Genomic DNA, 11,457 nt, shown 5'->3' on the forward strand with positions numbered 1-11,457 from the left:
GTACACTAACACATCTTAAGATCACAGACGATCTTTTCTAGGCTTTGACAATAATATGCCCAGTATCATCTTCTTAAAAATAGTTCATTTGGTAAGTTATCTTTCTCTGGGCCAAGCACTGTACCCAACAGCAAAATATATGACTTACTTTCATAAGCAAATGTCCAAGCCACTGAAATGCCAGGAAGAACAAGAATTAGTATAGAACATTCCTCTTCAAGCATGATTAGAACGAGGCCACAACTGATTTCACAAAATGGTAAGCATATGTCAGTGCTTAAAATAATAACCCTCCATCTCCTGCCTCTTGATTTCTCAGTGTAAACTTGTAGGGAGCTCATGAATAAAATACCTTTTTTTTGCCAGCCTCAAAGTTTATGTTAGCCCTAAGCCAGAAGAAGAGAAATGAAATGTTAATTTTTAATCTGAAACATTTTTCTGCTGTTTTTAATAGGTTTCTCCTCAGAAAAGAAAAGCCATCCGTAGAAGCTACTACGACAGAGGGGACAGCGGGCCATGGGGCGCTTGGCTGAGGGCCCTCTTTTTACTGGGGCTCATTTCTGCCGCAAGCTCACATCATCTGCTCTGTCATTTGTGCCTGATGTTTCCCTTTGGCATGGATGGAGGAAAAGGCTTCCGACAGCTAAAATCCGGATGAAGTCTGAGGAACCAGTTAGGATACAACCAAACACAACTTCCAGTTTCCTCGAAATGAGATTTGGCAGAGGGCTTAGGTGCCACTCCTTGCCACTCTCCTCAGTATATTCCTGTTGGGTGTACAGGACTGACTCCATGACTTCAGCAACTTCATTTTCGGAGCAGCAATATTATACGTTGATTGAGATATATATATATTGAATATATATACTTCATGGGAAAAGTTACGAAAGTTTCTAAAGTTGTAAAATTTTAACATAGCTCCCATTTTTTTTCAGAGGGGCTTACTTCTTTAGCCATTTTGACTAGATACTACGTTCATCACTTCTGGCCTCAGCAAATCTAAAAGTAGAATTGAAGGGCTATATATACTTGTGTATGTTACATGAGAGGATCAATCGGAATAAAACAGTAAACTGGAAATTGTTCTTTACCCAGATCATTTCCTTAAGATTATGAGAAATTGTTAAGCCTACTTCATTTTTAGGTGGAATAGATTATGAAAGATAAAGTCCTAACAGGCTGGGGATAGCATTGCTGTGCTCTCATAGACTTACAGAATTAGTTCAGAGATACATGGATCTATGGTTACGTCTGTGTTTTTCTTCCCCATGGATTTGAATTAATAATGAAAAACATAACTGACTTCTCAACCCAATTAAAAAGGAAATAGAGTGTATCCAAATTTTATTGCAATTATATTATACAATGGCATGACTGATGTCTACAGATTAAGCATATTTAGTATAATAGTATTAATTCATCCATTTAATAAAAAGCCTTCCTAAGACTAATTTGAGTTCTACTTTGTGAGTGTATATAAAACAGGAGCATGACATCTATGGATATATGTACTTCTAGAAGTACCCAAATAAATCCAGAAGCATCAGCTAACTATCCAGGCAAATAGAACAATCCGGACACCCCGCTGAAGCTATCTAGCTTTAACTTCCTAACTTTATGCTGCTTAATTCCAGCTCAAGCTGTTTTTGTTTCAATTTGTGGATATACTTGAAGCTTTGTGTAATGGGAAGGTGAAAGAGTCTTAGAAATATAAATATTTTCAACTTCAGCCTTTGGCTACTCTGGCATATAATTCTTAATTTTCCTTCTCATATATTAGTTTTTTATAGCTTTGTTTTTGCTATTATTTACCAAAGAGATAAATCATTATAAATGAATCAGAAAAGCAATACAGTTAACAAGTCAACAGCCTGGAAATATTTGCTACATTTTTAAATTTCCATTTCCTCAGATTAGAGGAAAAGTCACTGTAGTATGAATTTCTACAGGTGAAATAAACTTGCCAACTGAAGTATGCCCACCAGAATGAAAACAGAACCCCTTAATAAGACAATTATAGGTTTATTCAGCAGCAGTAAAACATGATCTAAGTGTTATCTGAAGTCATCAGATTACAGATTCACAAGTTGCCGAACATTGGCAGGATTATGTAAGTGCTAATGTAATGGGAGAAAATCCAAGTGAGACCTAATTTAATTGTCACTCCCAGTGAGGTCTACAAACGTGCAAAGAGGCCCCCTTGCTAGAGTGCACCTGCCCTTGCCTGAAGACATTTCACAACCCTGGCCTGAGAGTCAGCTGGTCCCTCCTGTTTCTCTCCCAGAACCACTTGTTTGGGGACGTCTCTGCCTCACCTCATTACACCCTCCACTGTGGCGTGGAAATTGTATGAGGAATAGCTGTGTCCCTTTGAAAGGAGAGGAAGTCACATGGTCTGCTCTTAGGAAATGTAAAACAAGGCATATTTTAGGGTTTGGGTGATCACAGAGAATTTTATCTTTGACTTGAAGGTATCACATGAAGAGAAAGAACAGTAATCTGCCCATTCTTCAGCACCCATGGGAATTGGTAGATTCCAGATAAATGTAGTTTCCAGGTGCTTACCTAACGCGACACCCCATACTATACCAGACTGATAGAAACCAGAAGGCTTTACCCAGGGATTGGGAAACAGACGGGAAAAGAAGGGGGAGGGACTCCTCCAGGCTGACCTGTGTAGCCATTGGTCACTGGCTATATTGCTGGGCAGGGCATGCCAGGGGGAGAGACACCCCCCCCCCCGGGATCGGGCAAAAAAAGTGCACATGGGGGAACAGCGGGCCAATCAACAGAGGCCAGTCCTTTAAGGTTTAAAAAAACAATCAATTTAAGTTAGGTGGGTTTGAAAGACCCAATCAGTGTTTGCCAGCTAGCTTTGGGTGGGCCAACAAGGGATAAAAGCCCCAAATATCCAAGCAGCCCAACAAGCCCTGCCCCCCCTTCCATTGTATGGGAAGCTTTTCTGCCCTCTAATACCTGTCTCTCTGTGGCTTCTGCTTGCCTCGGGTCTGTGACTTCATTGTTAAATTCCTAAGACCTAGAAGGCAGGGAGGATAAGAAAAATCCAATGTCAATATCATACCGTAAACTCTACATTGACTTGGTAATAATATTGAAGTATACTAATTAAAAGCAAATTAAGACAAAGACAAACCACTTACTATAACACAGTTTACCTGTATTATAAAACAGCATTAGAAATGCAGTGTATGATACAATTTTAGTTGAATGGCAGTCGGTACACTTTTCAACTTCACTACCGTAATTTCTTAACTCCAGGTAACACACAATAACATTTAAAACTGTTCCAGAGAACACATTGGGAGCTGTGGGCACCAGTTTACTTATGGCACAGGCACCAGATTTTAACTTTTTTTAACATGTTTTTCTCGGGGGATTGTATGTTGGTTGTTTGAGAGTGCTAGTTGCTTGAGTTCCAGATAAAGGACAGTTTGCTTTATTCACGTTGATTTGGTTGTGGTGTGATTAAGTGAAATCCTTTGGGGGAGCGTGTCTGGGAGTTAGGTTCCTCTCCACCATTATTTTATTTTGCTTTAGACTCTATTTTCCCCACCAACAAAAAGAATATTTTGGACTAAATTGCTAATATGATTGAACATGGACTGACTTTTAGAAGATTTTCCTTAGTCTATTTACTGAGCTGTCTGACCCAACAAGAGAGGTATAATGATCCCCAGATTACGGATTCCCAGGGTCTCATGGCAAGTAAATGACTGAGCCAAGATTCAAAACCCTCTGAACCACGGCCATCAAGTTTTTGGTGTGCTACAATTCTGTTTTCTAGATTACTCCAGCAAGTTCTACTTGTTTTTATGGTTTGTGAGTGTGTGTGTGTGTTATCAGCAAGTTGCATTATGGAAGCATACTTCTTAGGAGAAAATATTTTGATAAGAGAAAATTCTTTATGTTGTATGGAATTTTTAAGTTACCTCCCGAGTCAAGAAAAGCATTATTTCATTTAGGCTACTGCATGGCAAAAGAAAATATACATTCAATGTTATAGTGTATTAAATAATATAAATATGGACCTGGATGGCTGCTTTCATCTATCAGAACATTTCATGTGACCCAGTCACTTAATAAAATAAAATCCAAACTACATATGATCTCCCAGTTCAATAACAATTTAACAATTGTTATCCAAATACCCACTTATTTCTAAAAATGTCTAGAGAGCACACAACAACTCACCCGGCCTCTCCCTCTCTACACTGTTCTTGGTTGAATCTTGGACCCAACTTAAAGTTCCCTTTGCTCTTTTGCTTTTTATCTGTCATTTTTCTTCCCATCTCCCTGGAGATCCCAAAGATAGGAAATCCTAAAGAGAGATAAAATCTATTTCACTGCTGCTGGAACCACACAATGATCCTTCTTTCTCTGGCTCAATTTGCTTAAGCTCAAAAGAGAAGAAAATAGCTGCTGTAATTCCTACTTTTCAATAATTTTAGAAATTATTTATTTTGTCTATTTTCTTATATATCTACCTCTTTACTTTCATGAGTCTTTTGCTCCAACGGAGAAGGATGTTACCGGGAACAGTTATATTCCCTGTCTTTGTGCTCTATAGAAAAGGAAACTTCTGGCCAGGAGCAGTGGCTCATGCCTATAATCCTACCACCCTGGGAAGCTGAGGCAGGTACATCCTTGAGCTCAGCAGTTTGAGATCAGCCTCAGCAAGAATGTGACCCTGCCTCTCCTGAAAATTGAAAAAATCAGCCAGGCATTATGGAAGGCACCTATGGTCCCAAATACTCAGGAGGCTGAGGCAGAAGGATCACTTGAGGCCAGGAGTTTTGAGGTTACTATGAGCCAGGATAGCCTAATGGCAGTCTAGCCAGGGCAATAGAGTAAGACTCTGTCTCAAAAAGAAAAAGAAAGAAAGCGAGTGGAAGGAAGGAGAGAAAAAGACTAAAAAGGAAAAAGGAAGGAAACTCGTGTCAGCACACACACGCACACTCGCCACACGCACTTTAATAACCCACATACATCCACAGCATGCATATACTCTGCCTCTACCTCCCCACTCCTGCAGCCAACACCAGGTGTCTCTAGTTTCTACATTTATTATGGAGTAGGATTATTCAAATTGGAAAATTTGCATGACAAAACCATTTGTTCTCATTTTGTCTCAAATCCCCTGGTATGGATTATACATCCCCAAGAACATGGATATGCTCCATTCTAAGCTTTCTACAGGAAGTGAGAATGTTGAGATCTAGAACAAATTGACTTTGCCAGTAATTTCTGAGTAATATGAGGAACTTATTAATGTTTGTGGGAGCGTGCGACTTGACTTTCTCTGCTCTGGGTACTGCACTCAGAAGTTAAACTAATTCCTCTCTACTCTCCTTCCACTTTATTCCTTTTCCTTTGTGGCAGGATGAGCACAATCAATGAGGGTGATGACATAATGTTTGAGTAAAGTAAACCCAACTCTGAGGACTTCCCAATGTGCTTAACTTCTTACTGAGGATTAACTTGCTGGGAAGATCCATCTTACTGACAGATTTTCCTGAGTCTGCTCTGTACTGTTGCAAGTATGCCTGAGTGGTCTTTAGAGTCCATGTATACGTCTGGGGGCGGAACTGTTTCCTCGTCTGCAGCCATCAGATGACAACCACAATGGTCCACACTGACACATGTGGAGCTGGCAAGAGTAGACTTGCTTCCACTCAGAGGTCCTCTGCAGATGCCTGGGCAGGCTCAGTTGAAGCAGAAGAAAAATAGAAAAAGGAATCAAAAGAAAAAATCTCTTTCTTAATGTCCTCCCCTAAAATCGGGTTTGTAAGTATATATACAAGAAAGAGAACAGAAAGCTCAGGCAGCGTCTCGAGAGAACGGTGGGGCTTGAGAATGAAGATGTGGTCGTCAGGATCATTAGCAGAAGCAAAATACTGACCCAATAGTGTTCTGGAGAATGTGGTGAGAGGCACTGGTGCTGGTTAAACTGGTTGGTGTGTCACCTCCTGTGTGTGTGTACCTCCTTCAGTGCTGTGTCCCCTGCTCTGGGATGGGAGGCTGAGGGACTGCATGTGTGAGATGTCAGAGTCTGCCCTAGGCTGGAGACACTCTGCCTTTTTTTCAAGGTATTACAAAATTGGGCAAGATCTGGCATGTACAGAATGAGAATGAACTCTTCTCTCCTCCCTTGATCCTGTTTAAATTGTAGAGGTTCTTTCCTCCTATTCCTAAGAGGAAAGACCTATGTCCCCTAGGACCCTGACCTCTCCTGAATTCTTTAGACAAAAACCACATGTCTTTTCCTTCCAACTTTGTTTTTTCATGCTGTCTTCATACCGCCTTTAGGTCCTTAGAGATTCAAAAAGGCAAGATGGACATTAGAATAGATATAAATGGTATAATTCCAAAATGCTCTCCAGATTCCTGTATCATAAGCCAGACCTCTCTCCTGATTCCTGATAGAGAGCTCAGAGTGTCCCAAACAGAACTGATGGAATCTTTCCCACTAAACCCGCTCTGCCTATTCCCTATCTTCATTTATAGCATTGCCATTCATCTGGCCCCTAAAGCCAAAGCCTCTGAGATAGCAGCCCTCTGCCCTCTGCCATCCCCACTCCTCTCCAACCCTCTATTACTCTCCAAGGTCTTCCCCAGGGCACTGATCCACTCCTGCAGCACCTTCGCCTGGGCCACAGCTGCAGTACACACGCTTCACACCCTTGCTATTCCCCCCAGGAATGGCTCACACTGTTCTAGAAGCCCTGGGCCCTGATCTTCTACTTCTGAATGAGTTCAGTTTTGTGGCTCATCTCGGTACCCTTCCAGCTGCATACTGAGCTGCCCCAGCCACGGCACCCAAATTCAATTCTCAAGCATCCCTCGTACAACTTGTGTGTGCAGTAAAAGCCCTGCAGGGATTGGTGTGTATCATAGTATACACCGAAGAACATGATCAACTATAATTAAGACTCTTTGCATTTGCTTTGGCCTTTTAACAGGATAGTGTGAGGATATTAGTCATGACGATGAAAAAATTAAATCCTTATACAGATTCCATATACTTACAAAGAACAGCAGAGGAGAGAAATGGAAAGGGCAAAATTCAAGTCATGGTTCAAATAGTTTATGTTCCACCCTTGGGCAATCCAGGAAAACTGGCAGAGGCGCCCGTGTTTTACAGACATGTGTGACAGGAAGTCCTAAGAGTCACCACGAGGGGCGCTGGAGAGTGAAGTGCTCAGGGCCCAGGTCTGCTACCTAATTCACAAAAAGACCCATCACTTTCGTCTGCTGTGTACATTAGAGCTCCCTTTAAGAGTTTATTTGACAGAAAGGGGCCTTATTTTAAAAAGTTTGAAAACCAGTGGTCTGTAGAATAAGGGATTAACTCCAGACAGTCTACAACCTACAGCTCTTTCCAGCACATCCCCTGCCAACAATAGTACGAGATCTTCCCAGCATAACACAGACCTTTCCACAGAGAAGTCCCCCCACGGCGGCGAAGTCTCCGCTTCTATGCTACCAACCACGCCAGCTTCCTTATACTACTAACGTTCTTTTATCAACTATCCCATTTTCACGTCTGTTTCACTTGTTCATCTACTTGCTCCGAGTAGAGCAGAAGCCTCATTTATAATTATATCTCCGACATGCAGCACCCTAAGGCAGTCTGGGAGTTGGAGCAAAACATTTAACTTCTGTGAACTTCAGGCTTTCCTTGAGTTATTGTTCCAGACATGAGCTGGAGCAATCCAGCCCCTGAGCCATAGCTTGGCTTTCTCTGTTTGACCCTGTCACCAAAACCTCATGGCAATCTGGATGTAAACTTGGATAGAAAAATCAGAACCTTTTAGGTTCCACAAGTAATCCAATCCTTACAATGATGTTCTCATGGTTTGTACAGTCTGTCCTGAGGGTTTGTGGACACATGAGGAGGGATTGCATTCATACCATTCCACTGAAATTTCCTATCTAAAACAGAATTTGTGTGCCTGCCTTCCCCTCTACCACAAATCCATCATTTTGTTATTTTTATTTTTACATTCTTTTCTGCCTGTCTCCATTTCGTGCCCAATCTTTGACTTCTCTGATCTTTTCTTTAACTTCCCACTCTTTCCCTCCCCTCAGCAGCAACAAGAACCGCCCCCCTTGTCATAAATATGGCTGCTAACGGTCATTACTTATTTTTCAATGTGTCCTTGAGGACTGACCAGGGTATTCAATCACCAAAATCAGACTCCCTGAAATGAATTCTGATGGCTTCAATGTTTTCCAAGTTTTCCAAAGTTTAAAATGAAGACAATAATTATTAATTTATGGGGCTACTTAAGGTTCAATTACAAAATACACATAAAAAGCTGTATGTGTAATAGTACATGGCAAGGACGCAATAAATCCTTCGGTTTGTCTATCTATAAAGAAAAAGGTCAGCATTAAAAAGGCCAAAAAGATATGACAAAGAACTGTAAAAGGCCTGAGATTTTATCCTACTTGCAGATAACGAGTCAGCTTACCACAGTTTCGTGAATGTTGGCAGAAGACAGGAGACTCCCGAGTCAGAGGCAGAAGACTTCATTACTCACAGCAACAGCATTAACCACACTGTTAACATTTTCTTGTGCCAGTTGTCTGAGCCCTAATTCCCGCAGGATGAGTGAAGGGGGGCAGGTGACACCTGCACGAGCAGTAGGGTGCACTACAGGAAAGCAACCCTGAGTTTAGAGAACCCTCATCTTCTATAGTGACCAGTAAGCCTACCTGAACTTTGCTCTAGAATGAGGTATTATCTTTATTATAATGGACAGTTAACCTGTCTACCATTTATTCCAAAAAGAGACATTATCTCTTTCTTCTAAATATGGTCACCACAAAATTACTTTTGCAGATATAATCCAGAGCTCAGGCAGTCACTGCAATTCTCTCCCAACAGATACTTGTGAATAAAATCATAATATTTCTAAATATTATATATAAAATATAAAATTTTCTATCTATTTGAGCCCGGGGTTAAAACTTGGGTTGCAGATACATTAACTTCTTCATTTATAAATGGGAATTCTTCTTATTAATAATTCAATCTTAGAATTGAATATCCTGAACCCTTTGTCAATTACATGTTTTAGGCTCAATTATTGGGTAATATATTTTCTTATTGATTTTAGGTTTGTATTTTATGTGCAAACTCAAAGAATGATTAAAAAAAAAAAAAAGTAGATGTTCCTGTTCTCTGAGGAATGCTATTCTAGTTTAATATTCCATTAAATGTTCAGAGAGGCCTGCTGCTTTCTTGGTTTCCACAGACTCACCTCAACATCCTTCAGGAAAATTTTTATCTCTCTCCCCACTGGCCTCAGTTTGATCTAAAATGACCTAGGCCCTCACCTAGGAAAGGGACAACCATGTGATTCAGACAAGGCCAGTGGGACACTTTTCTGCTGCAATTTGAACTTCCAGCCAGCAGAACCTACAGAGGTAGTGATTGCTTCCAGGGCCCTTAAAATTGACCTTGTTCTACAGCTTCCCAGTCATATCTGTAAGTCACTCAGTATCTCTCCAAACAATTTCTTAAATCAGCCAAAGTTGGTTTCTCAGTGAAAGAATTTTAATTAGTCACAAATGGGGAATTCAGAGAGTTTAAGAGAACAGTACTGTGAAAAATATATATGCATTTTTTTGTTACAATATTTTTAAAAACGGAAGAGGAACTGATGGTAACCTTATCAAAATACCATCAGATATGATATATAATCAAATGATCTAAGCAATTCAAATGTTATACTTGATAGTCTTATAAAATATTACCCTGGATCACAGTGCAGTAAATTTTAATACATTTTAAAGTGGAAAACAACATAATAAAAATGAAATACAATGTTTCATTTGAGTTTTCTCCTAAATCTGGCAAAGCCCCTTGAGAAACTATTGCAATGGAGAATAGTTGGAAGATGTTATAGTGAAGTAAAGACACCGAAGCCCATTTCTAATTTCTTTTTCTAAAGCACTTACATGCATGTTATTTATACTTTAGTCAGTTATTAATAAAGAAACCACAGGATATGGAATTCCTTTGTGTAAGAACACATTTGGTATACCAAATTATAATTCTCTAGTTATTCTGTAGCACAATGTTAATTCAAATACAGAGTAGTTTCTCAATAAGAGGTTAAGGGAAAATTCCTGATGACTTCAAGATCTTCTGTAAATTAGTACAGTTTTGAGCACTCTGCCAGTTCTACACATATCCTAACTCTCATCTTGGTCAATTATCTATTTTGGCTGCTACTATTCGTCAGTGTCATTTATTAGAAGTTTCTTCATTTTCAGGAAACTGTACTCTGTGTGTGGTAGTGGGTGACACAAAAGAAACAGACATTTCTCATGCTTTCTAATGTCTAAGGAAGATTACTAGCAGTTGGGGGAGGATATCTTGAAGCAAGAGGAGATTGAATCTCCTTTTAATTCCAATATATTTCTTAACTTACAATGTCTCTAGCAGTATTATCTTCTTTATATAAAACATGGGAGATAGTCAAAATTTGGCAATTGAATTAGAGAAAAATAATACTCAAGTGTTCCACCAAAACTTTGATGCTAATTTTAATAAGAAGAAAAATTTAAGTCCATTTTTTCCAAAAGGACATTTAGCATTTAACTATTTTATTTTATTTTATTTTGAGACAGAGTCTCACTTTGTCACCTTTGGTAGAGTGCTCTGGCGTCACAGCTCACAGCAACTTCAAACTCTTGGGCTTAGGCAATTCTCTTGCCTCAGCCTCCCACGTAGCTGGGACTAAAGACACCTGCCACAATTCTGGGCTATTTTTAGAGATGAGGTATCACTGGCTCAGGCTGGTCTCAAACTCCTGAGCTCAGACAATCCACCTACCGGCCTCTCAGAGTGCTAGGATTACAAGTGTGAACCACCATGCCCCCGGCCTTTAATTTATTTTCATAATATTTCAGTTCCATAAGCTACTAAACAGTATGAAAGAAATTCATCTTTTCCACAAAACAATAAAGATTAATCCTAGAATATAGATTAATTATTAAGAAAATTTACAAGGAAAAGTGGATATTTTTTAACTATAAGGAAGTGGGAGACCAATGGTTCTGCCATAAATTCATTTAAAATTCTTTCCAGTTTTAGCACGTTCCTTTTTTTTTTTTGCAATTGTATTATCTTTTTTGTATATTTTTCATTTCAGATTAATATGAAGGTACAAATAATTAGCTTACATTGTTTTCATTTCTAAGATAAAGTTCAAGTTATACAATGTAAAAGTATACAGCACATCATATGTTTTTCAAAAGAAAATTACCATTAACAATATTTACCAAACTTAATTTGTCTTTGAACATTCATTCTTGCCTCACCACCAAGCAATTTACTTCCTCTACCAATTAGGAAGAGAAAGAGAGAAGGGAGAGTGCTAAATTGCTTTTGGGGGAAATAAAAAATATTCAGGTAAGTTTTTT

At 39.4% G+C, this 11,457-nt stretch overlaps 1 protein-coding gene across 1 annotated transcript in view; it reads left to right on the plus strand.

The window, feature by feature from the left end:
• TNIP3 (TNFAIP3 interacting protein 3) overlaps window positions 1-486 on the plus strand; it is a 47,630-nt gene extending 47,144 nt beyond the window's left edge. Inside the window, exon 12 of the mRNA XM_023519243.1 lies at window positions 455-486. Within this exon, the coding sequence (XP_023375011.1) occupies window positions 455-486 (32 nt within the window). The remainder of the gene's footprint in view (window positions 1-454) is intronic.
• The last annotated feature ends 10,971 nt before the right edge of the window (window positions 487-11,457 follow it).

Source organism: Otolemur garnettii, unplaced genomic scaffold (assembly GCF_000181295.1).
Source record: "Otolemur garnettii isolate 467f Iridium unplaced genomic scaffold, OtoGar3 scaffold00164, whole genome shotgun sequence".
Taxonomy (NCBI): Eukaryota; Metazoa; Chordata; class Mammalia; order Primates; family Galagidae; genus Otolemur; species Otolemur garnettii.